Here is a 21,852-nt window from a genome sequence, read left to right as displayed (position 1 = left end):
GTAAGCCAAGAAAACCAACCTGTGTTCCATCACAGTTTCAGTATTTTGACGGAGGCTCTTGCAACAGCGTGATGACATCCTATATTTGACTCCTTGATCTACATCATCCGCTAGCTCTGCGAAAAAACAAGACTTTGTGAATCTTGGCTGAACTGCCCATGGTAGTGTGTGAATTGGTTTTTAGAGAGTATTTTGGTGCGAGCATTCCACAGATGTTGAACCATCAAGGTCTTTTTCCTCCAACGCAGCCTCCTCACTTTGAGTGAACTTAGGGAGGAAATCAGGGAGGAAAAGCAAAATGGATAGCTGTTAGGTTCACAAGTTCAAGCCTCTCTTTCCTAAAGCATGTCCAAGAGAAAATGTATTGAAACAGGGTGTCTTGCATATTCAGATTTCAATTATACATGATCACCTGCTAACAAATGAATTTGCATTTCCCCGTATATTGTTTCTTTGTCCTGTATTGGTTTTGATTTCCACTGGAGTTGTGGGACCTGAGAGACAATGAGATTTGTCTCATTCGTGAGAGTTTGTCATTCAACTAATCACAAAAGCCTGAGAGCGAGGGCCCTCAAATGTCTGTACAAAACATCATAGCAACAAGTTGTTAAGATATTTTAGTCTGAACCAAGGTGGTGGACGGACTGACCGACCGACATTGCTCTGTAGAGTCTTGACTCTAAAAGGACTAAAAAACATTTAGTGATCCCAAGAAAGAGAACAGTAGACTGTTAGACTTTCTCAAAGCGTGTTTCCCTACTGCTTCTCTCAGCTCTGAGCACGCTGACGTACTTCAGCAGTGATACATAAACATAAATCAGCAGGGGGGCATTTAGAGAATGTTAAGAATGGTAACAACTACATGCAAGCAACTGTAATTCTAAATGTTAGTTTTTCTAATGAACACACAGGTCAAGTACTGACATTTCAGTATGCTTTGAAATTATGTTTTTCTCCACTTTATTTCTCTCCCTTTTGCGAGAGACAGTCTCTTGAACAAAAAGAAAAAAAAACAAGCCAACTACTTTAAGATTCATAGAACAATCTGAAGCAGAAAACTCCAGATGTTAATCTTCCTCATGACCATGGTTCAGGTACATTACGAACAGAAAACTGGGATTTGCTGTGTGGAAACACACAGTAATAACCATCTATCATCAGAGGTGTCACTAAAACAATCAAAGCAGACTAAAGTTCAGGATCAGCAGTTTTCACTCACTAATAGCACCTCTTTAGCCTTTACAGCGAGCATTACTTTTTATTGACTTGCTAGATTAGATTACTCATGAGGCTGAAGAAAGCAGACCTACATATTTGTTCTCTTTCTCCACTTTTCCACTAAGTCGACTAAGTGTTGGTGTGTGGGAATAACATTTTGATTGCGGCTGTGGATGCATGCAGATTACAGTGTCGGAGGACAAAACTTTGACCTCAGGGAACCACTGCTAAATTGCTTTAAATCATCTGTTATCAATCATTTAGTAGCAATGGTTGCAGTTTTTTCTTAATGGTGAATGATGGAGATCTCATTTTGGAAGGATTTTCTTTACTTAGTCTCTTTTCTGAAGTATTATGGGTAAGTGGCTCTAAAAATAGACTGTGCAGTGTCAACATTCTGGCGCCCATAAACAACCAGGATTAAATTAGCTGACCACTGTTTCCTCTCTGAGCCTTTGTGCATGTGCGTCTGTGTGCATGTGTATATGTCTGAGTGTAGTATGAAAGACACGCTAAAGTTACAAATTCCGGTGTGTCAGCGTTCCTGTAAAAAAAAAAAAAAAAACTACACCGTTTTTAAACCCCTGCTATTTTGCAAGAACATGTTGATATGATGCCTGACTGACCCCTCCTACCGAAATAACTCAGGGGGCACTTTCTGATTATTTTTTTCGGCGTCATTGTTCTTTCAACATCAACAGCCTGGCCGTGGAAAAAAGCTATTAAGCAATCATGGCCAATATAACTGTCATGCATTGCTTTTTGTGTAAACCATTACATCCCCACTCTGTCTCTGCTTCTGCCTTCCACTCTGTCTCTCTCTCTGCCTCTCTGCCTCTCCATGTCTCCCTCCTTAAAAAGGCATAGCACGAGACTAATCTGCACAGGTTGCCCTACACACACACACACACACACTCAGTGGAACACATGCAAATCATTTAACGTGGGATATCAATCTTAATACTTAGCAACATTTAAAATCTCTCTGTTTTCTTTGCTGAGACCAAAAAATATCCTGATATGACTTCAAAACAATTTCTGCTTGAGTTCAATTACTTGCTATTTTGTAATGTGAAAAAAAAAAAGTTGGTTTGGGACATTTTTGGTCCAAACTGTCAAACTGGCATCAATATGATGATGAAGTTTACTTTATGAGAAAAAGCCTGAAAGACAAGCTGGCTGTGGAATGTGAAAAATGGGGCTGTTTACCAGGCAGGGCTGATGTAGTGAAAGACACAAAAAATATAATGTAATTATGCTCGTTGTATGTATGGTAAAGTATTGGAATGTCAATATTAAGACTCTGCCACCATTTTAGCATGGAAAAACACTGCCAGTGTGGGCAGACTGTAAACTTCCAACAGAAATAGAAGCTATAACTGCAAGCTATGGACATAATCAAATAGAACTGTAAGTGACATGAGCGAACACCCATTCCTTTGCTGTCCCTCCAACTTGGACAAAAGTTCTGTGTTGAACAGACACTTCTTTCTTTTTCTTTCATCACAACTGACAGGCAGAGTGCATCTTCCTAAGCACTACTAAAACCAGTGCCAGACTGTGGATTACAACTGCATCTGACTCCTCATGTCAGTAACTGCAAGAGACAGTGTTCTTTTTCTTAAATAACTTAACTGAAACAATCATGAACTTTCAGTTTTTCCCTAATTTATAATACATGAAAACTTCGCTCCACATTCAGTACATTACCAATGTAAAGTCTTTGTTTACGCTTCATTGCTGGATTTTACTTCACACCCAACAGTGTGTGAAACATCCCAGCAGACCAGCAACACTTCTTGGCTCAGTATTTTTACAAACACTCTGAGGTGCAATAACTTCATGGTCCAGATTGTGCTAATGACTCCAAACTGATGGCCTCATGTTATCCTCAGTGGGCTGTGACGGGTGGGGGGGGGCAGCATGGAAAATAGAATTACAGCGATGGGAAACTGCAGAGTGAGAGCTTCTTGACATCTCAGAGAGGAAGAGAGGGAGCAAAAGAGAATGTGGATGCGTCCCTATGTGTGTGTGAGAAAGGAAGAAAGGCACACTGCAAGAAAGCGAAACAGGGAGCGTGAATGCTGGAGCTGTTCTTTGTAATAGGAAATGATGGGAGAGCTGTTTGAGGGCCGCGTGGTTTTGACCCTGTGACCGCTCCCAGTCGTGAGAACCGAATCCCGGGCTATGTGTCCTTAAGACCCTCACATCAGCACACAGACACGCTGCTACACGTACACACACACACTCAGTGGAAGTAGACAAGGAAAACATACATCAACAAAGGCAAAGAATGAGAGAAGCTGGAACATTATCATACCTTTCCACCACTGCATATAGACTTGTGCCAACTATGCAGCCTATAAACCCCCCCTCTAAAAATAAGTTGCCCAAGTATGTTTTGGTAAGGACTTCATAAGCTACCTTGCCCTCGTTCACACTCAATTTGAAGCCCATATGAAGACAAAAGCCCAAGCAGCTCAATAACAACAAGAGTAGGGGAAAAGGGCTGTGAGGGAAAAAACTATCTGTGCACTTCATTGCACCTTTTGTAGGAATTATTTAATCCTCCATACAAGCTTCTTAGCTTTCCTAGAAAATAACCTCTGTGTAGGGTGTGACTCTCACAGGGACTGAAAACACAGCAATGACCAGACACCAAAAAAATCCAGGTGGGAGAAGCAGAGTAGTGCTGCTCCCCCTCCCCCTGTTAATTACCCATGTGCCCTTGGGCAAGACAACAGCTCTAGTTGTAAGCTGTAGTGTACTAGTTACTGGATGGCTTCCAGGTGCAGATGTCAGAGTCAGGTCAATACTCCCTCTTCAAAACCCATAAATCTTCTAATTCCAACATCTTCACACACACACACACACACACACACACACACACACACACACATTCTTCAAGTCATGATGTTTGATTCCATACACAGTCCAGTCTGAGATGCACAGACAACTTTCTCAGTCCATGAATCAAATATGTGCAATGTATATAGTATATAGTATGTATAGAGTCCGGCTGTCCTGAAACATTTTCAGCAGATGTGTCTGCTGGCACACAGTGGATTTGCCTTGCTATATGTTAAGTCTGTTGATTTCTTTTTCTAATTAATCCAAGAGCCATTTATGAATCACTCCACTGAACAACCGGACTCTTTACTGTAAAAATGAGTCGGTAACTCAGGATGAATCAAGTCGTTATACTGCTTTGGAAACTTTACCTCTGATTTCCACACAACGTAAGCGTGAGAGCTGGACGGCTGCACTTTCCTCTGGAGCCACCTCCGCGGGGAGAACAGCGTACCGGTGCTCCCGGACGGCGCAGCACCGGGTCCCCTCACCAGAAACGGTAAATCCCCGGCGGTATTCCTTTTGGCACGCTTCACTATATCATAGTCAAAGTGGAAGTTGGAGGATGGAGAAACATCCAGAGGTATGGAAGGAGAAGAGAGGGACGGGGTTATGGGCTCCTTTAGTGTCGGAATCTTGGTGCGTAAAGCTGGTTTCACAGCCAAGCGCTCCGGAGACGCACCTGCGTCCGCTGCCGCCGCTCCAGAAAGCGGTGCTCCACTTGCTCCCTCGGTGCCGGTGCCACAGTGTCTTATGATTGCGGGGTCCAGACTGCGGGTCTGGCGTAGCCTCCTCTTGGTTATGGCTTTGGAGGCAGGAGAGGAGCAGGAGAAGACGCTGTTGAGAAGTCCTTGAGCGGCAGACATGTCTCTTTCTTTTGGATCTCACATCAGCGCTGCTCAGTGCGTCTCTCTAAAGCTCCAACTACAAGACAAGAATTTGGTGTTTCCCCACCAAAGGGAAGATCCGATAAGAAGCTGGAGAAGAGCTGGAATGTGCTGCATTTGGCTGCAGACGCTGCGCGATGTGGAGAAGGAGCAAGTCAAATCTTCTTTTCCTCAGTCTTCTTCTGCACGTTGGTGAACTGGAGTGGAGAGAGAAGTGTGTGCATGAGTGTGGGAGGGGGTTCAGAAGACTTGAGATGAATGCTTGACCTGTAATTTTTACTTAATAACCAATTAAATGTCAACATATATTACTATTAAAAACCCCTTTTGGTAGATTTTGTTTTTCAACTCTCTTGAATAAAAAACAACTTGAGACCTACATGGCTCCTCTTTTTCTTTATTAACAAAATGTAAATTACTCATTTCATTTTATTCTCGATTTTACTCCACTGCAAACTTTGTTTTCTTTCTGCTGCCTGTGCAATTAAAATTTTTTGGTGAGATGAGTTTCTATAATTAAGAAGCTTATTTTCATGAGGCTAATTAGGCAAGTAGCCAGTCACAATAATTAGACAGGCAGAAGGTCATACATACAGACAGACATGATTTAGCCAGGGATGAAAATAGGCGTATTAATCCTTGTCTCCCATTAATCCACCTCGCTGTCTGGGAATAATAGGCCTATCAGTGGAGCCTGCTGTGTGCTATTATTAGCTAAACAATAAGTGAGCCACAGGATTAATGGCCAATGCCTCTCTTCATACACCTGTGTATGAGACTATACGCCAGACATTTGTTGACACAGATGCTCGTGGAAGAGCTCAGTAATTTCAGCTTGTTAAGATGGCTGTGTGAGTGTGTGCATTTGTTTAAAAGAGAGTGTGTGTGAGAAAGAGAAACACTGAGAGAGGAGAGAGGCCGACAGAGAGAGAGAGGGAGAGAGCAGGAGCATGTGTGGCCCAGTGTGTGAAAGTATGGGAAAAATGAAAAGAGACAGCAGGAGTCTGGAGAGGAGGGCGCAGGCCAGCTGATAAAGGAGCTTATGAAGCTGCGCCGCATGACAGACTCACACATACACACAACACAGCATGACATGACACTGATAACAGCTGAGATAGATTTGACCCTTCTAAAAACAGTCTGCAGGGGGAAAGAATGAAACGCGGACTGAGTGAAAACACAGAAGCAGAAATTATAGATTGAAAGCATGGTGTTTTGCATTACTTGATAAAAAAGTTTATGGAAAGAAGCCAACACTCGAGGCATTATTGCCCTGAAATGTGCCCATGGCCCACTACTCCTACTTAGAGAAAAATCCAAAAACAACAGCAATATGGACAAAGAGTGCAGAGGCCAAATAGAGAATATATTAAACATGTATGTTCCCATACCACAGACAGAGAAAGTATAGACTCTTGCAGCATCCTTCACTTTTTCATTTGGCTGCCTTCAAGCTCTTCATCATATTCTATAGACAATCTGGGCATTAAGGGTCTCAGGTTACTAATGTGTAACCATGGAAAACATTTAATGTGAAACAGGGATCATTTGACATTACTGTCAAAATATATCAGATGCAGTCAGGGTCGAAGGGAAGGAGAATAAATCAACAGGGCTACACTTCAGCCAGTCATGACCAGTGTTATATACACACTGTCCATATTTGGTATACAATAGTAGAGCTGCACTGCCTGAAACCATTTTAAGCAAATTGAGTCTAGATTCAGCCACAGCTGCGGAGACGTGGTTTCCTGTGGGGATCAGTGTAGGCCTACATTTCATTGTCCGAGGCTGTTAGACAGATATGAATGAAAAGGCTGCAAGGTCAGTAACAAAAGGAATCAAATTACTTGTATGAAGCATGAAACAATAAACGAGTGATACAGGCTCTATTTTTATCTGTCATAAACAGTTAACATTATTTATGGTGGAAAGAGGGAAGAACCATATTAGTCCTGATGTATTACTCCTACAAATGAGTAATCAAATCTTTTTACGTGATTAAAGCCAGAGATATGAGGAATAATTTAATATATCTGCAAACATATACACACACACGCACATGCACAAACACTTTCTACCCTAGAGCTATGTATCTATCTGACCAAAGATTTCATGTATTCCTGGCTGCTCATGTAAACATCCCCATACTGTATATTTTAAGAACCCCCATATTGTTCCAGTAGAGGAAGATTAGATTATTGAGATATGGTGAATTTTCTTCTACTTTTCTTTTTGCCCCGAGGGAAAAAGGTCTTTCCCAAATCTGTGAATATAAAAACAACATGCTTTTCTTCTCTAAGGCATGGGCTGTATGTTTAATTTATATAAGCAGGTTTAATCTTTAAATATGATCAGCAGAGTTGGAGCTATTTGCAATGAGGCAATATATTGCCCAGAGGATATTAATCATTTTCATGTCATGTTTCTCAAAACACACACAGATGGCTTTTATCTCAGGGATCCTTGTAGGACTTTTTCTTACGTGGATGTGGATATTATAAAGATGTTAGTAACAAAAACAGTTTGGTGGCGATTTAACAAATGTGGCATGAGTCCTACTTTTTTGTTGTCAAATACTGACATGTGCTGGCCAGAGTTTGATATAACACGAGTAGTACGGTATCCGCGAAAGACCATTTGAACGTATCGAATCGCGTTTTTTGTGTTGCCTTCAGTGCACTCACGCAGCTCCCAGTTTAGTCGTTGCCCACACTTACAGTGGGCCGGCAGAGGGGAAATTACGAGGAGTCACTGAAGGCATCGCCATTTATCCTACAACAGCGCCATCCCTCCATAGTCTGTTGTGTTGGGAGACCGTTCACGGGAAAAAAAAAACGTGTTTGGCAAGGAAAGGGTTAAGGAGTTTATAGGGTCCAGATCGATGCCTCCTCTCCCACACGTCGCCATGAACAAATGAATTCGCGGGGAATTAAATATCAATTTCACAAAGGAGAAAGAGTCCTGTGTTTTGAACCCGACCCCACCAAGGCTAAAGTGTTGTATGACGCTAAGGTAACGTTTTATGAAAGCTAATGTAGCCCTTCGCTATTTCGACTTTGTTTTAACGAATAATTTATGCTGGAAAAAGCAGGATTGTTTCTGTAAGGTGCAGCATCTGCGAATAGACTGAAAAGGCCAGTTGGGCCTCAGAAAAATAACACTTAACGGTTAATTTAATGCCAACTGTTGTGGTTTCTTGCGTTGTTTCCGGGTACGTTTGATTGCACGTTTGTTTGCACGTTTGTTTGCACGTTTGTTTCTTGACGCGCACGATTTAAGTAATAAGTTAAAGACAACAATGATGTGTTTTAGGTGTTGGTTAATTCCAAAGGTGGCAACTGGACATGGCAATTCAGCCAAAACTATCGCTAATGCATGATATAATGTTATTTAAGCAAATGTTGGAGGTCTTTTATGGAAGAGCAAAGTAACGTTAGTAACAGCTGGTTAAAATCAGCGCCTAATAAACAAACGCACCAATACGTCTGACCCGCTAACTCAGCCTTCACCGACCATTGTAACGTATGTAATTGCTGTCCAGCTATTTTAATAGCATTGCGTTATACCTCGGAAGATGAAGTTGCTTTGTTTCAAGCAGACCTAATTTCTCCATCCGAGTTTTGGTGTTATTTTAAGTGTGCAACGTCGTTTTAGCTGGCTAATTAGCTAGCTAGCTAACGCTAATAGCAGTTAAGAGCGTTCTGGCTTGGCTGTTTGCTAACCATGGCTCCCTAACAGTTGGCATTAACCACTGTTTAACTGCATGTTTGTGAGTTGTTGTAAGAAGCTTTAAGTCTTTTATTTAAATAGCACTACTACGAAGTAAAATAGTAATTTACAAGTGTAAGTCTTACCTTCAGCACTTTTTTGGAAGCTAAATGTCGATTCTTAAACTCACAAAAGCAAGACGGGAAATGCTTTGTTATTATTAAACCTGAGTCATGTAGTAACGTAAATATTTGGATTTTCGTATAAGCTGAATTTCGTACAGAAGCGCTGTTTTACAAAACACAGGAGCCTTGAGGAAATACTTACTGTTGTGTTTACATTACAGGTCATTGATGTCTTAATAGGTACAGATGAACATGGAAGAAGAATCCCAAAGTACCTGATTCACTTCAACGGTTGGAACAGAAGGTGACTTTAAAATTGGCTTTATTTTATTAACAGTAGATGAATATGTCTGCCTGCTTACGTGTATCATACTCATGGTTGTGTTTATTGTTTCAAAATCTCATGTTCATCAGCCTGTGCAATGATGTAGTTAACGACTGCCACTAAATGGATCATTCTGTCTGTTTGTGTAGCTGGGATCGTTGGGCTGCAGAGGATCATGTCCTAAGGGACACTGAAGAAACCCGTACATTGCAACGTAAACTGGCTCGCAAAGCTCTAGGTCGCATGTAAGTTCATATTGTGTTCATTAATTCAGTTCTCCAAGTAAACATGCCAACAAAATATACATTGTGAAACCATCTCAGCCCCACAAGAATTCAGGTCACAGTCTTGTCATGGATTTTGTTACTAACAGGCTATAGAAAAGTTTCCTCAGGGATTTCAGATAGGCTAAATGCTGTCACTTTATGTACATGTACCTTTAGCTCAAACTATAAATCCAATGCGCTGTATATCAGTTTCTGTATCCACAAGTTTTGAATTTGACCTTTCCATTTGTTCGTTCTATCTATAGAGAAGTCTGATACAGATAGTGTGTGTTTTGTTTCGTCTTCTTGTGGTAGGAAGAGAAAGGGATGGGCAAAGAGGCGTCGCCGTCAGTCTGGTACTAAATCTTCTCTGAAGACTCTCCCTAAGGAGGACGACAGTGATGACGCATGTGAGAAAACTCTCTCTGTCTTTGTCTTTTGCTCTCAGTGTCCCTCCGCAATCAAATTAATCTGTCTGTATTTATCTGTCTCTAGGTTTGATTTCGTCTTCAGAGAGCAGTGACGGGGACGATTCTGACCCTGAATCTTCAAATAGTGGGGACAGCACCTTCTCTGAGGATATCAACAAAATGGTGAAGTGGATCATTTCATTCTTTATCTCTGAATATACATTTCAACATTGACATAAACTCTAAAATGGAAAAGCTAGATTTGACTCTTAAAAGCATCACTGTTAATTAGAAAACTGCATCCTCCTCCCATGTTCCTGAAGCTTTAAATCTTGTTTGTTTCAGAGGGTTGAACCAGACATTAATGTTAAGAGGGAATGTGAGGAGAAGATTGTTCATGTTGACATCAGCATCCCCGATGTTCTGAAGAAGAAACTTGAGGATGACTGTTTCTACATCAACAAGAGGAAAAAGGTGCATGCAGCAGATATTCAGCTACACGTTACACATTATGTGAAATTTACTACAGAACATGACTGGTTTGTATTTCATGATTCTGTGATTGTGCATATGGATTTTATTTGTCCTCTAGTCTTGTCTATAATTCACCGTCCTTTTCCTCTTCTAGCTGGTGATGGTTCCCTGTCAGACGAATGTTGTGCACATCCTGGAGTCCTACGTGAAACACTTTGCCATCAACAAAGCATTCATGGCCAATGAGAGGTACCGGCGACAGCAGAGCACCACACAGGACAGCAGCCCACAGCCAGTCCCTCCAGAGAAGAGGTGAATCGATATAGAATAGTGTAATCATAAGTAAAAGATGAAATACATGTTGGTCCTGGCAGTAATTTAAAATCATCTGTCATATTCTCTCTCCATATTTGTATTATTGTAATCCTTACATTTAGTTAGTGAATCTCGCTTGTGTTATATGCTACATAATTATGAATATGAACTAATTATGCTTAATTTTCCTTTGTATTAAGCGAGGAGCTGTGTAAGGAAATGGTTGACGGCCTGAGGATCACGTTTGACTTCACCTTACCCATGATCCTCCTCTACCCCTGTGAACAAGCTCAGTTCAAGAAGGTCAGCTCCTCCAGGCTCTTTCTGGCCATGAATGAAAGTTCCCCCTGCTCCAGCAAGTAAGTGCGCCATGACAAATCAAGTCCTGTGTCCTGGACCAGACTCCAGTGCTTGGTTGTAATATACTATATACTACATTTGACTATTGTGTTCTTCCATTAAGCTGTGAAGTTTTTTTCTCTCCATTTGTCTCTGAAGTACACAACGAGAGCGCAGCCCGAGCCCGTTGGGACACAACCCCCCCACTCCTCAGTCCACAGACAGCCAGCCTGCGCTGAGCGATATTTCTGCCACCACGCCCACTGCCCCAGCCCCAACCCCAAAGCGCCGGCGCCACCCTGACATGGACTGCATTTCATACCAGTCCCAGTCACTGAGACGCTCCACCAGGAACACGTCCGGAGGTGACAGGCCAGCTGAGGGAAGCAGTGGAGGTAATCCGCTTTTACTGGAATTCGTGTTGTTTTGAGACTACGTAAAAATATGTTGTCTACATAAAAATATTTGATCTTTTCTTGTCTAGTTTAGTAATCGTTTGTGATCTGTTTGATCTTTGCAAAGCATATTTTAACACTGATTACACTTGTGAATAGTAAATACGATGTATGTTTGACCCAGGTGGAGGCAGTGCCACAGCATCCCCACAGCTGAAACGGCGTTTGGTCGACACCTCATCCCAGCCCAAGTTCTTCCTCAACATCGACAGAAGTAAGCCGACACTCCATTAAAAAAAACAGCGTATTACTATAACTGTAACATTTAACCGTCTCTTCGGTGGGATATTCTGCTCCTAGTTCATCTTTTTATTTTTCACCATGCTGATAATTGGGAACATATTTTTTCAAGATATATATACTGAGACAGGAAAATGATGTATATGATGAAAACATTCAGTATCATCATTTTGAGTAAGGTGACTTTGTAATGACCAGTTTTGCCCAGTAGATGGTGTTATCCTACTTCTCTCCTTCCACATTCATCACCTCTCATGTACCTCAGAAACACACACCCCCAAGAATAAATGTAATCTCTCAAAACTTCTTGTTCCCAGCATTAATTTTTGCAGTCACTTATTTCTCATTTTAACCACATTTCAACTGTGATACACTACAAAGTAAGACATTTATTATAAATGTGTTGTTTTTCGTCTGTTCTTCCTCTTTACCCAGAAACCCCAGTGCACAGTGGCTCATCTTCCCCATTGCCCTTGACACCAAGCAAAGAGCGAAGCGGGCCATTCTATGGCCTGGAGAGTCGGAGAAACAATGAGCTTAATGAGGTGATCCAACTGTGTGTGACGAATGTACTATTACCTGCAAGGGAAACAATGTCTTGCTCAAGGACTCCAGGATAGTTATATTAACGACTTGCATCGTTGCAGGGAGCGAATTTACTCATGTATGAAACTGTGTGTATGAAACTGTTTGAGTGACATGGGTCCATCATGTTGCCACGTCATGGTCACTCAGAGATATTCATTTGTACTGCACAGCAAAACCTGACGAAATGTTTTTTCCTTTGCTCTGTTGACCAGGTCCTAAGCTGGAAGCTCACCCCTGATAACTACCCTCTGAATGACCAGCCTCCTCCACCTTCTTACCTGTACGGATCACAGCACCTCTTGCGGCTTTTTGGTTGGTGTCTCCTATCGTACTCTCACTGGTTCACCTGTTATACATGACTTGAGTGGTTTGGTTTGGGTGAAGGGTCAGTGTCCTTATGTTTCCCTGCTTGTGGTCTCTTCCTCCAGTGAAGCTTCCTGAGATCCTGGGAAAGATGCAGATCCCTGAGAGGAATCTCCGAGCCCTGGTCAAACATCTAGAACTCTTTCTCAGGTAACTGATCAGTGTCATAAAATGTATTCGTATTATTTCCTTAATATATAAGAGGTTAGTCACAGAGGTAAGTACTTTACAGACCAAGAGATGGACAGATATACTATAATGAAAGTGCAGGTTTCAGGTTTATTCGCCCTGTAGATATGTGGGAGTAACAGTCTTTGACTTACTCGGGCCTAAAAGCTTAGTTTTTTCACTAAAGCATTCAGGCATAATATTGAAATCTCACCCTTCTTGAAAAAAATGGATTGTGCTGTCAGGTGGACAAAAACTGTATGAAATCATGTATAATTTCCTCAGAGGACAAATCATTAAAAAGATGTAATGCTGCAATGAATTAACGGAACATTAAATAGGAGGCACTTTGAGTTACAATGCACCTTGCTAATAACCAGCATGGTTCATTTACTGAGGTTTGACCTAGCTAAGCATTAAAGCGCAATAGTAACTGCCATGGTTGAGCTGCAGAAAGTTCTCGTTTCACAAGAAGAGTTGGGCAGAACCTTGAAGCTTTCAGTACACCCTTGACAAGTACAGTTTATGCCTTACACACAGTATCTCAGTGTACTAAAGAGTTTGGTAATCTGCTTCACTGTAGCAGAGTAAAAGCAATAGATTAAAAGATGGAGGACAGCAGTCAAAATAATAAAAAACAAAAGTGGTGAGAGTCAGGAAATTATAAAATTGACCCAGAGACACCAAAACAAAAAGGCAGGGAAGAGGAAGTAAATGAGAACATGGAGGTGGAGGGGAGGGATGGTTGGAGTGAGAAAGAGCATGTGTTAGAGGGAGGGAGATGAGTGGGCGTTACACAAGCACGGGAGTCTAATCTTTAAATCCTCCCTAGCGATCTTCAGTTCAGCCGGTCCCAAACCTGGGGGATTTAGGTCCTCTCATTCTCTAATCAAACACTCGCAGTACCTCCTTCTGCCACCAAACCGTGCTATGGAGCAACACCTGAACACATGAAGCGGGCACAGGAGCAGACCTGAGTCTCTGAGCCAGAATTGCCTCTCCTCCGCTACTCACCCAAAAATGTGTGTAAATAAATAAACTGGAGCTCAGTGCTTGGTGCCACAAAAATCTTGAGGTGGTCCTCAGAAAAAAGCATGAGCTGGCATCCATGTCAGTTTGTGAGAAGAGATTACAGCATTCAACTTAGTAAGTGATGCAGCACCTTCACCAGGTTTTTCTCACATGGGACAGGATGTGACTGTAACTCTGTGCAAAATAAATACTGATCCTCATTCTTTTCAGCACTGGCAGTTCCCCTTGTCACAGCACTTCATGCAGTGTCATCAGTAGTACGGGAAACATGGGTAGAAAGTCCTTTAATTCACTTCAGTGGCTCTGGACTGCAAATCACTGGTGCATCTCTTTTCATAGAGCATTATTCCACAGAATGGCACAATTGGATGCAAAGAGTGAAGTGTGTTGGAGACTCTGCAGGACACCGGACACAAACTAAAACACTGGTGTCTTTTGGGAAAGCCTTCCTGCTTTCTACAGTGAATTCAGCCTCGTGGCAGATTGTGCCGATCGGGCGAAAACTGATTGATGTTGCGGAGACTGAAGTGCAGTGCATTCTGGGATTTGGCCACAGTTGATCTCTCACTCTCCCTTTCTCTGCAAGAATGATTATGATTAAGTGTGGGTGTGTGTGCTCACACATGTGTACACACACGTTATGGTGATTTACTTTATTGTGTATGCCTAAAGCAGCTTGACTTGTGTTATTACTGCTCTAACAGCTATAAAGATTAGAATAAGCAAGAATTTCTGGCCCAAAGGAACCAAAACATTATTTTCCTATTAATACAAATATAGTAAAACCTGTGTAGTGCTTTGTAATGAATCTCTTTGAATCATTTTTTTTGTCTGTAGTGAAGAATCAGCTTAAATAATCGTAATTTCTTTAAACCACCTCCTGCTTACCTTCGGTTTGCTCTCTGTGGGGTGGTCACGTTTCCTTTATTGTCCCGTCAGGTTGTCTTGTCTGTTATTCGTTGTTAAAGCGTTCTTAAGTTCTGCTCTGATGAGGATAATTTGTTTGCATTGAGATTAGGAAGGCCGGTGGAGCTAAGATGAGATGGCAAGATTTAGAGGATTTGGCCGAGTAGCGGATACTAAGAAGATTCCGGATTAGTTTTCCCTGCTACTGATTAGATGGGAGGAGGGGGGATTTTTCACTCTTTCCCTCTCTGACCGTTGGTCTGTCATTCTCATGTTCTCAGTCTTTCTGCCATTGCGATTGGTTCACTGGTGGTAGTATATGGATGAGGGGGCTTTGTCTCTGACATGTATACCCACGAGCAGAGGGCAAGGGGTCTAGGATTTATGTGGAATGAGCCAGGGATATCTAGGAAAACCAGAAGTTGAAGTGAACTGGTACGGGACATTTGAGGTGCTTTCCTGTCATTGCTTTTTGCTTCATGTAAGCATATCATGTCCATGCTGTTTGTCATCTGACAAACCGCTCGTGTTGAGTATTTAATGCGAACGGAGGGCTGCTGAACATTGTTTGAGTCAAACCATCTCACTTGATCTCCTTCTCTTGTATTTCCTTTTCCCACCCTCTCTCAGGTTTCTGGCAGAGTTCCATGAGGATTTTTTTCCTGAGTCTGCGTATGTGTCAGCATCAGAGGCCCACTACAGCATGAAACAACCGAGGCCCGTTTACTGAAGGAGACACTGACCATTTCCTTCCCTTGCTGTCATTACCCTATCTACCCCCCCCCAGTTTGTCAAGACTGACCTGTCTGGGGTTCTCAGAGGGATAACAGCCTCCCTGGACCTCCCTTTCTTCTCCTCTGGCCTAACATTAGTTTTCCTCCTGTTGCATGGTGGAACAAGTTGCTTCTACCGTGCCACTAACCCTCACCTGCGCTCTGTGTTTGGTGCTGTCGTGCATGTGAAGCCACCCTGCGCTGCTTTGCTTCAGTGTACTGCCCCATGGCATGTTGAGTGCTTTGTGCTGGCTGTCCTTTTGTAGGCCCCGATTCAATTCTTAGACTGCAACTGCTGAGCTGCCTTTCCGAGCCTTTACTCACTGTCGTCTGCTTGTGTGTTACCTGGTCCGCACCTTTAAAGACCAGGCGGAGGATGGAAGGTTCTCTAGCCTTTCAGATATTAGAGGCTGGCCAAAACTAAACAGTTTTGAATCCCTCCGATGTTGAAGCAGACATGATCTCTTCTACTGGCAAAGCCCTTTTTCTCTCCTGCTTTTGGGCCACAGTTTTGGAATATTGTGGTTTGTTCATAGAAGGGACACAGATTGAAAAGCCCTGTCTACCTGCCTAATAAACTAATTTTGGATTCTCTTTGGGGCATTGTGGGCTGTTTCTCCTGCTTGGAGTCTTGGCCCGTCTTAATGTTGCAACTTCCTGTAAGTGCTTCCCATGCAGTGCTGCCGGCGATCCTCCTCTGGATGTGATTCCTCTAAAGCTACAGAAGGCTTTACTTCTCCTATCCTGGAGATGCTCTGCTGCTTTTGCTGAGCAGTTCTGATTTGCTGACTTTTAATCAAGATTGTTGTTTTTCTCCCAATTTTTTCTTCACTATTTCACTTTTTGTATGTGTAATGTCCTCTAAGTGTCTGTAGCAGATTTTCTCATTTCCTGCTTTTCTTTGTTTTTGATGTTGTCCTGTGCATGTCTGATAAATGTCTGACCTTTGTATTTGACTTTGTTCTGCCTGTTCCTCCCTCTGTTGTCCCCTTCTAACAGGAAGGATGAGTTGCAATGGTGCTGTGTACAACATAGCACAGCAACATGTCTTAATAAAAACAATACCTTGTTCTGAAGCTAATTTGAATACACAGTTAAAAACCAGAGGCTGTTAGTATTTGCAGATATTACTTAAACATTGTTCAGTTCGTACCATAAAGATCAGACAATCACTTAAATGTGTCAAAAACAAAGTTAGTTTACATTTATGTGATTTACGCCATATTGACTGATGGAGTTTGCTCCATCAGTCATTTGTATTGTACATCAGTATTTGTAAATGCAAACAAAGTGATCATTCTGGTTACTTCACATTGTGAAAATGTAAATACAAAGCACCTGTTGGGTCAGTATGTTATTTATTTTTCATTGCACACCACTGGATCATTTTGTTCACGTGTCGTTTGTTGAGCTGGTTATAAAATACTGGACAAGGCCCAAAACAGTCTTGTTGATAACACACAACTGCTTTGTCTCAGCTGTTTCTTGAACAAATATATCTGTAGATACAGTGTCATATAAATTGCGGGGTTGTAGCACACTTGTAAGTTTACTACAGTGTTTATTTTTCCAGTGTTGCGTACAGAGCTTAGCCTGTTAGACTTTCTTGTATTTCATTCAACTTTTTTCTGTACAGTCAGTTTCCTTTTATCTTTATCGTCTTCATAGCATCGAGACGGTATTTGAATAAAGACTTTGTCTAAAACTTGTTAACTTATTTATGTATATACATACAGTATATAATGCACTGATTGTGTATGCATGTACTGGCAATTGGCACGGTCTTTGTTGATACCTGTTCATTCTGGCGCCTTTTCTTGCCTTTTATACTGAAACTAGATGAATTAGCTTGGAACATGCAAATGGATTAGCAGCGAGGGCACGATTAAAGTAAAATGTAGACAGGAGAGTTTCATCAGCCACCCTGACCTTACATGTCACTGGACTATATCTGATTAAAACTTCAGCCTTGAATTTGCTGTTGCCACTGTCTGACATTTTGAATCTACTGTCCTTGTCAGCGTGGCTCTACTGTTTGTGTAGCAGCTACTTACTAAGCAATCCGTATCTAATCTAGTGGTTCTCATTTATATGAAAGCCTGACACCGTTCTGAGCACATTTAATCATAGGTAATAAAAACTGTCAGAATAAAAGCCAAAGTGGCAGGAGGGATTTGTCAGTGCTGTGTGGTATGATACTGCCTCTGCTTCCCTGATGAGCATTAGTGAAGAAGTTGAAATTTTGGTCCAGTCAGTGTACCCTTGCCTGCTGAAGATGGATGGGAGTCTGGACGTGTGTTTGGTAGAGATAAAAGTTTGATATGTTCCAAAACAGGAACGTTTGGATCATTAAAAACCGCTGTGTTAATGGACTTTGAGAGACGCAACGTGCAGTTGATGTACAAGCAAACACCTGAATATGTAAGTCTTTTATACCTTTGTGCTGCATCTTTACTGTCTGCAGAACTATGCTCTTAGTCTGTTCCCAGTGTACCTATGGGAGGCTGACTAACCTGGCCTCCCCATATCAGGGTCCTAATGGGTTTTAGTGGTAAACCTTAATCGTATTTGGACTGGGTGAGACTTCTTGTAATGAACCGCTTATCAGTGCAACCCAAGACAGCACTCTCTTGCCTGCTGCTATCATGTAGCCACAGAAGCCACCAGTTCAAGCCTCTCCATGCATCTCAGATCGATTTCCCGTCCCGTGCCATCTCTATCCACTTACCACATGATTCAATCGCTGGGGGGGAAAATGGGATGTAATGAGATGTGAGCTATCACCTTCTAAGTGCTGCTGCCCGCACCTTTCACCTGATTCCACCACTTCTTTTGTTTGTGTTCACCCCTTCTTTCTGCAGCGGGTGCAGTCCTATTTTTCCATCCCACTCTCCGGGCTTCATGTCTTACTTCTGCTTTAGTCCCTGAGTGGTTTCTTTTTCCTGCCCTGACATCCATATCATCATCTCTTTTGTCTATGCGCCCTCTGATTGGACTTTTGTCTTTCCCTTCCTCTCCTCCGTCTTCAGTACTTTACTGAGACAGCAGAGAAAAGACTGGGAAACTTTTGGCCAGTAAGATTATGTAGACACATCTTTTTTTTCCCATCATTTAAGTAATTTGGAATTGTTTTCAGCTTCTCATTCTCTTTTCATCCACTCCAAGCTTTTGTCTTATCAAGATATCCTTTGACGCAGTCCTCTCCTTACCCACCCTCATCCAAGTCATTTTTTCTCTTTTTAACTCATCTTCATCATCTTGTTTTTTTCCTTCCATGATCCCGTTCTCTCGTTTTCGTTCTTGCACCATGGATCTAGGAGATGGATTGCAAGAGGAGAAGGCGGACACAAGCCCCTCTGTCTCCTCTGATTCTTCTTGGACATCATTTGACGTTAGCACTGACCTCACATCAGTCAGCTCTGACCAGATCCTAACTCCGGTGACAGCTTGCTGTGTCTATAAACTGTTCGAGGACCAAAACCCAAAGAAGCCTTCTTCAGTCAGGGTCTCCTCTCAAGTGCGAACCGAGAGGGTTGCATGGAGGGAGACATCTTTTCTTGATGAGTGAGTACATCATCGCAACAACTAGAGCGTTCCTCAGGGACCAGGTGTAAATAAGTGACAAACACTTTCATGTGTAATCTACTGGTGAGAAATAGGAAAGTGGTCAGATATATATATTTTTTGTGACAGTATAACCAGATGACTTAAAATCAACAAATGCACACAATGTAGTGCAAAATTAGTCACAATTACTGTCTTGCACATATAGTGCGGTCAACATGAATTACCATCTCTAGTGCCACACTGCGAGAGTGGCTAAAAAGGGGAAAAAAGTGTCCTTAATAACACAACACACCAAGATCATGTGACATGTGAATTGCATGCCTTGACCTCGGGTCTGACTTGTGATTGTGATAGCCTTTTCATCATTTCCCTATCAGGTATTAGACTGATCCTGTAGTCTCAGATGTAATAAAATGAGTGCCAAGATACAAGCACAAGGTCTAATCAATATATTTTCATTGTGTCTGCCAATATCAATATGTGGTTCTGCATTGTTTTGAGCTTGTGATGGCATTCCATTGGCATTTTGATAAATATGTCTGATAGTTTGAGTCACTGAAAACAAGTGTTGTTCGTTGGCGAGGATTGTTCTTTCCCTAACAGCAAGAAAATAACTCTAACCTCTGTGGAAAGGATGGGAGAGAAGCGGATAAAAGAGCTCTACCAGCAGCACATGAATGCAAGTGCTCTCCCTGAGACTTCGCTCTCAGCCCGCAGTGGCGATGATTATCTGTTTCATCTGGTTTTAATCATGAGTGTTTCTGTAATGGAAGTCTGATTCCCAATAGTAGGACTGTGAGCGCGGATAAAACAAGCCATGCATCAGTTTAGATAGAGACCATAAATCACCTCTCCTTGAATTCTTCAGAGAATCTCAGGCAAGTGGGAAAATCCAGGGTGTTGTTCATCAAGCCTTTCCTTTCCTATTTCTTTCATTCTTTCTTTCCACTCTCCATCACTCCGCCGTGCGCTGATATATATAATTACCCTTCCACAGACAGACAAAGGTCTGAACAGGCTCACTGGCAGACACTCTCACCGTGTCTTTAAATGTCCCCTAACTCCCTGTGGAGTGTTTCTGTAACTTTACACGAAGACTGATTAAACTTTAGCTGTGGAGTATTTCAGAGTCAGCTGAGGAATACAAATGAATTTTGCACCTTTTCCTCTGTCTCCTCTTCCAGATCACTTTGTCTAAATTTCCGCCCTTGCAGTCTTTTCTCTTCGGGCTGATTTCTTTCTTGATAATGTGCAAGGAAACAGTTAATGTTCTTCTGCAGTATTTAAAGTCTAAAAAGGTTACAGCGGTCAGGGCACTTAAACCCTATTGGCTAGTGCATTTTGGGAAGCTTAGTGATGATTGGACCATCTGGAAGAAGATGGGATCCCTGATGTGAGAATAAAAAAATATGATATAATTACCATTTCTGAAAATAAATGACCGTTTCTGTTGCTTATTTTTTTTGCCATTGCTGGGTAGTATTTTTCTGAACAAAACTAAACTAAACCAAAGATCAGATCCCCAGATGTTGAAAGAGAGAGGGAGGGAGGGTAAAAAAAGAGAGAGGCAGTCTGAAGAGATCATACCACAGAGGGAGAGAGCTACAGAGATGTAAAGAAAGCAGATAAAGAGATTGAGCGATTTTCTGCTTGCTGCTGAATCACCTGACCTCATAACATCTCTTCAGGACCTTCTGCCCTGTTATCCCAGCTTTGTCCAGTTTCTCTTTCTTCTCATTTGGTTTTTCTCGTCCACTTTCTGGTATCACAACTGCTTCACATCTACTAACTCTTTTTTTCTTTTTTCATCCGTCACCCCACCCCCACTGACCCAATCATGAAGTAATTTTGCTGCAGTTGTGGTTATTGTTTTTGTTGAAGCCTGCCCCCTTTGCTGGTGGTAGCCTGAGGATTAGATTACAGTCGGGCAGAGAGATGCAGCAGGATGGCAAACTGAGTCATGAGGTAAGATAAGATACAGTATTTACATCTCATCCTCTGTGTCCGTATGGTGTAATGATGAGCTTTGTTGATTGTAGTGAGTGTGCAGTGTTTATGCAGGAGTGTAGTGAAGGTGTTTATGTCTGTCGAGTGGAGTGAATACATGCATATTTGGTTTTGCTTGTGTCTGAGGTTTAGTCATTTTTTTCTATTTCTTTAAAATTTATTTATTGTTTTAGATATTGGCTGTTTAGTTAATTCATTTATTTTAGATTTTAATAGACTTTTCTGCTCAGAATTCTGTATATTTTCAATTTTATCTACTTATGGAATTTATAGCACAGATAATCACAGTGTGTTTCCGTGTTCCACTGCACTTAGTGCCTCATTTCGTCTGCACAGGAGCTGTGAATAGTTCGGTCTTCTGGAGAATTTCGGAGAAAGTTGTTTTCTGTCTCTCCAGGCAAACACAGTGTGTGGCAGACAGACATTTTCACAGTTGGGTGGAGGCAGTCTGATCAGAGTCCTCCCACTTATCTTACTGTAGTAACAGCATTTTCTACTTCTTTCAAGTTCTCAGGTTTTGACATAATATTTGAGAGGATTTAAATTCAGGCTGTAGCGTGAAGCTGTGCTCTGCAGTCTGCTGCACACACACAGCTCTACAGAGCGTTTTATCATAGTTCAGCTCATTGTTTTGGTTTTACTACCTGCAACTTTACTGTTTGGTTCAGTCTTACAGCTCTCATCAATCATCTTGTTTCTTGCCGCAGCAGGCAGCTATTTTCAGTTAAAAAAAAAAAAGATCTGAAAAATGAAGTATACAGTATCCACGCAGCACCAAGCAGCAGATGGTGGTGGACGGCAAATCAGGGCTACAGGGAGAGTGAATGTTAGAT

The 21,852-nt window shown here is 41.9% G+C and overlaps 2 protein-coding genes across 3 annotated transcripts in view; one reads left to right on the top strand and one right to left on the bottom strand.

Moving 5' to 3' along the window:
- The window catches only part of LOC121178042 (rho GTPase-activating protein 6-like), a 61,132-nt gene extending 56,128 nt beyond the window's left edge, over positions 1-5,004 (bottom strand). The window contains exon 1 of the mRNA XM_041032535.1: positions 4,440-5,004. Coding sequence (XP_040888469.1) covers positions 4,440-4,934 — 495 coding nt within the window. The 5' untranslated portion in view covers positions 4,935-5,004. The remainder of the gene's footprint in view (positions 1-4,439) is intronic.
- A 2,721-nt stretch (positions 5,005-7,725) lies between these two features.
- LOC121178157 (male-specific lethal 3 homolog) lies at positions 7,726-17,144 on the top strand. Of its 2 annotated transcripts, none has more exons than XM_041032684.1 (14): positions 7,726-7,970; positions 9,013-9,095; positions 9,266-9,361; positions 9,698-9,792; positions 9,878-9,975; positions 10,138-10,266; positions 10,421-10,578; positions 10,782-10,940; positions 11,080-11,315; positions 11,500-11,589; positions 12,051-12,160; positions 12,416-12,515; positions 12,632-12,716; positions 15,303-17,144. In XM_041032684.1, the coding sequence occupies exons 1-14, from the start codon at positions 7,872-7,874 to the stop codon at positions 15,400-15,402; spliced, it is 1,638 nt and encodes a 545-aa protein (XP_040888618.1). In that variant the 5' UTR covers positions 7,726-7,871; the 3' UTR covers positions 15,403-17,144. The 2 variants fall into 2 exon arrangements, with proteins under 2 accessions (XP_040888618.1, XP_040888619.1); XM_041032685.1 differs by lacking the exon at positions 7,726-7,970 and adding an exon at positions 8,289-8,480.
- Positions 17,145-21,852: the final 4,708 nt, after the last annotated feature.

This window comes from Toxotes jaculatrix, chromosome 24 (assembly GCF_017976425.1).
Source record: "Toxotes jaculatrix isolate fToxJac2 chromosome 24, fToxJac2.pri, whole genome shotgun sequence".
In the NCBI taxonomy this organism is placed as follows: domain Eukaryota; kingdom Metazoa; phylum Chordata; class Actinopteri; family Toxotidae; genus Toxotes; species Toxotes jaculatrix.
This window is presented reverse-complemented; position numbering and strand designations above follow the sequence as displayed.

Excerpts from the sequence above, each read along its gene's own strand:
- LOC121178157 (XM_041032684.1), top strand. The coding sequence starts at position 7,872 with ATGAATTCGCGGGGAATTAAATATCAATTTCACAAAGGAGAAAGAGTC. Across the intron at positions 10,579-10,781 it reads CCAGTCCCTCCAGAGAAGAG|CGAGGAGCTGTGTAAGGAAA; the intron begins GTGAATCGATAT and ends CTTTGTATTAAG. Across the intron at positions 12,717-15,302 it reads CATCTAGAACTCTTTCTCAG|GTTTCTGGCAGAGTTCCATG; the intron begins GTAACTGATCAG and ends ACCCTCTCTCAG.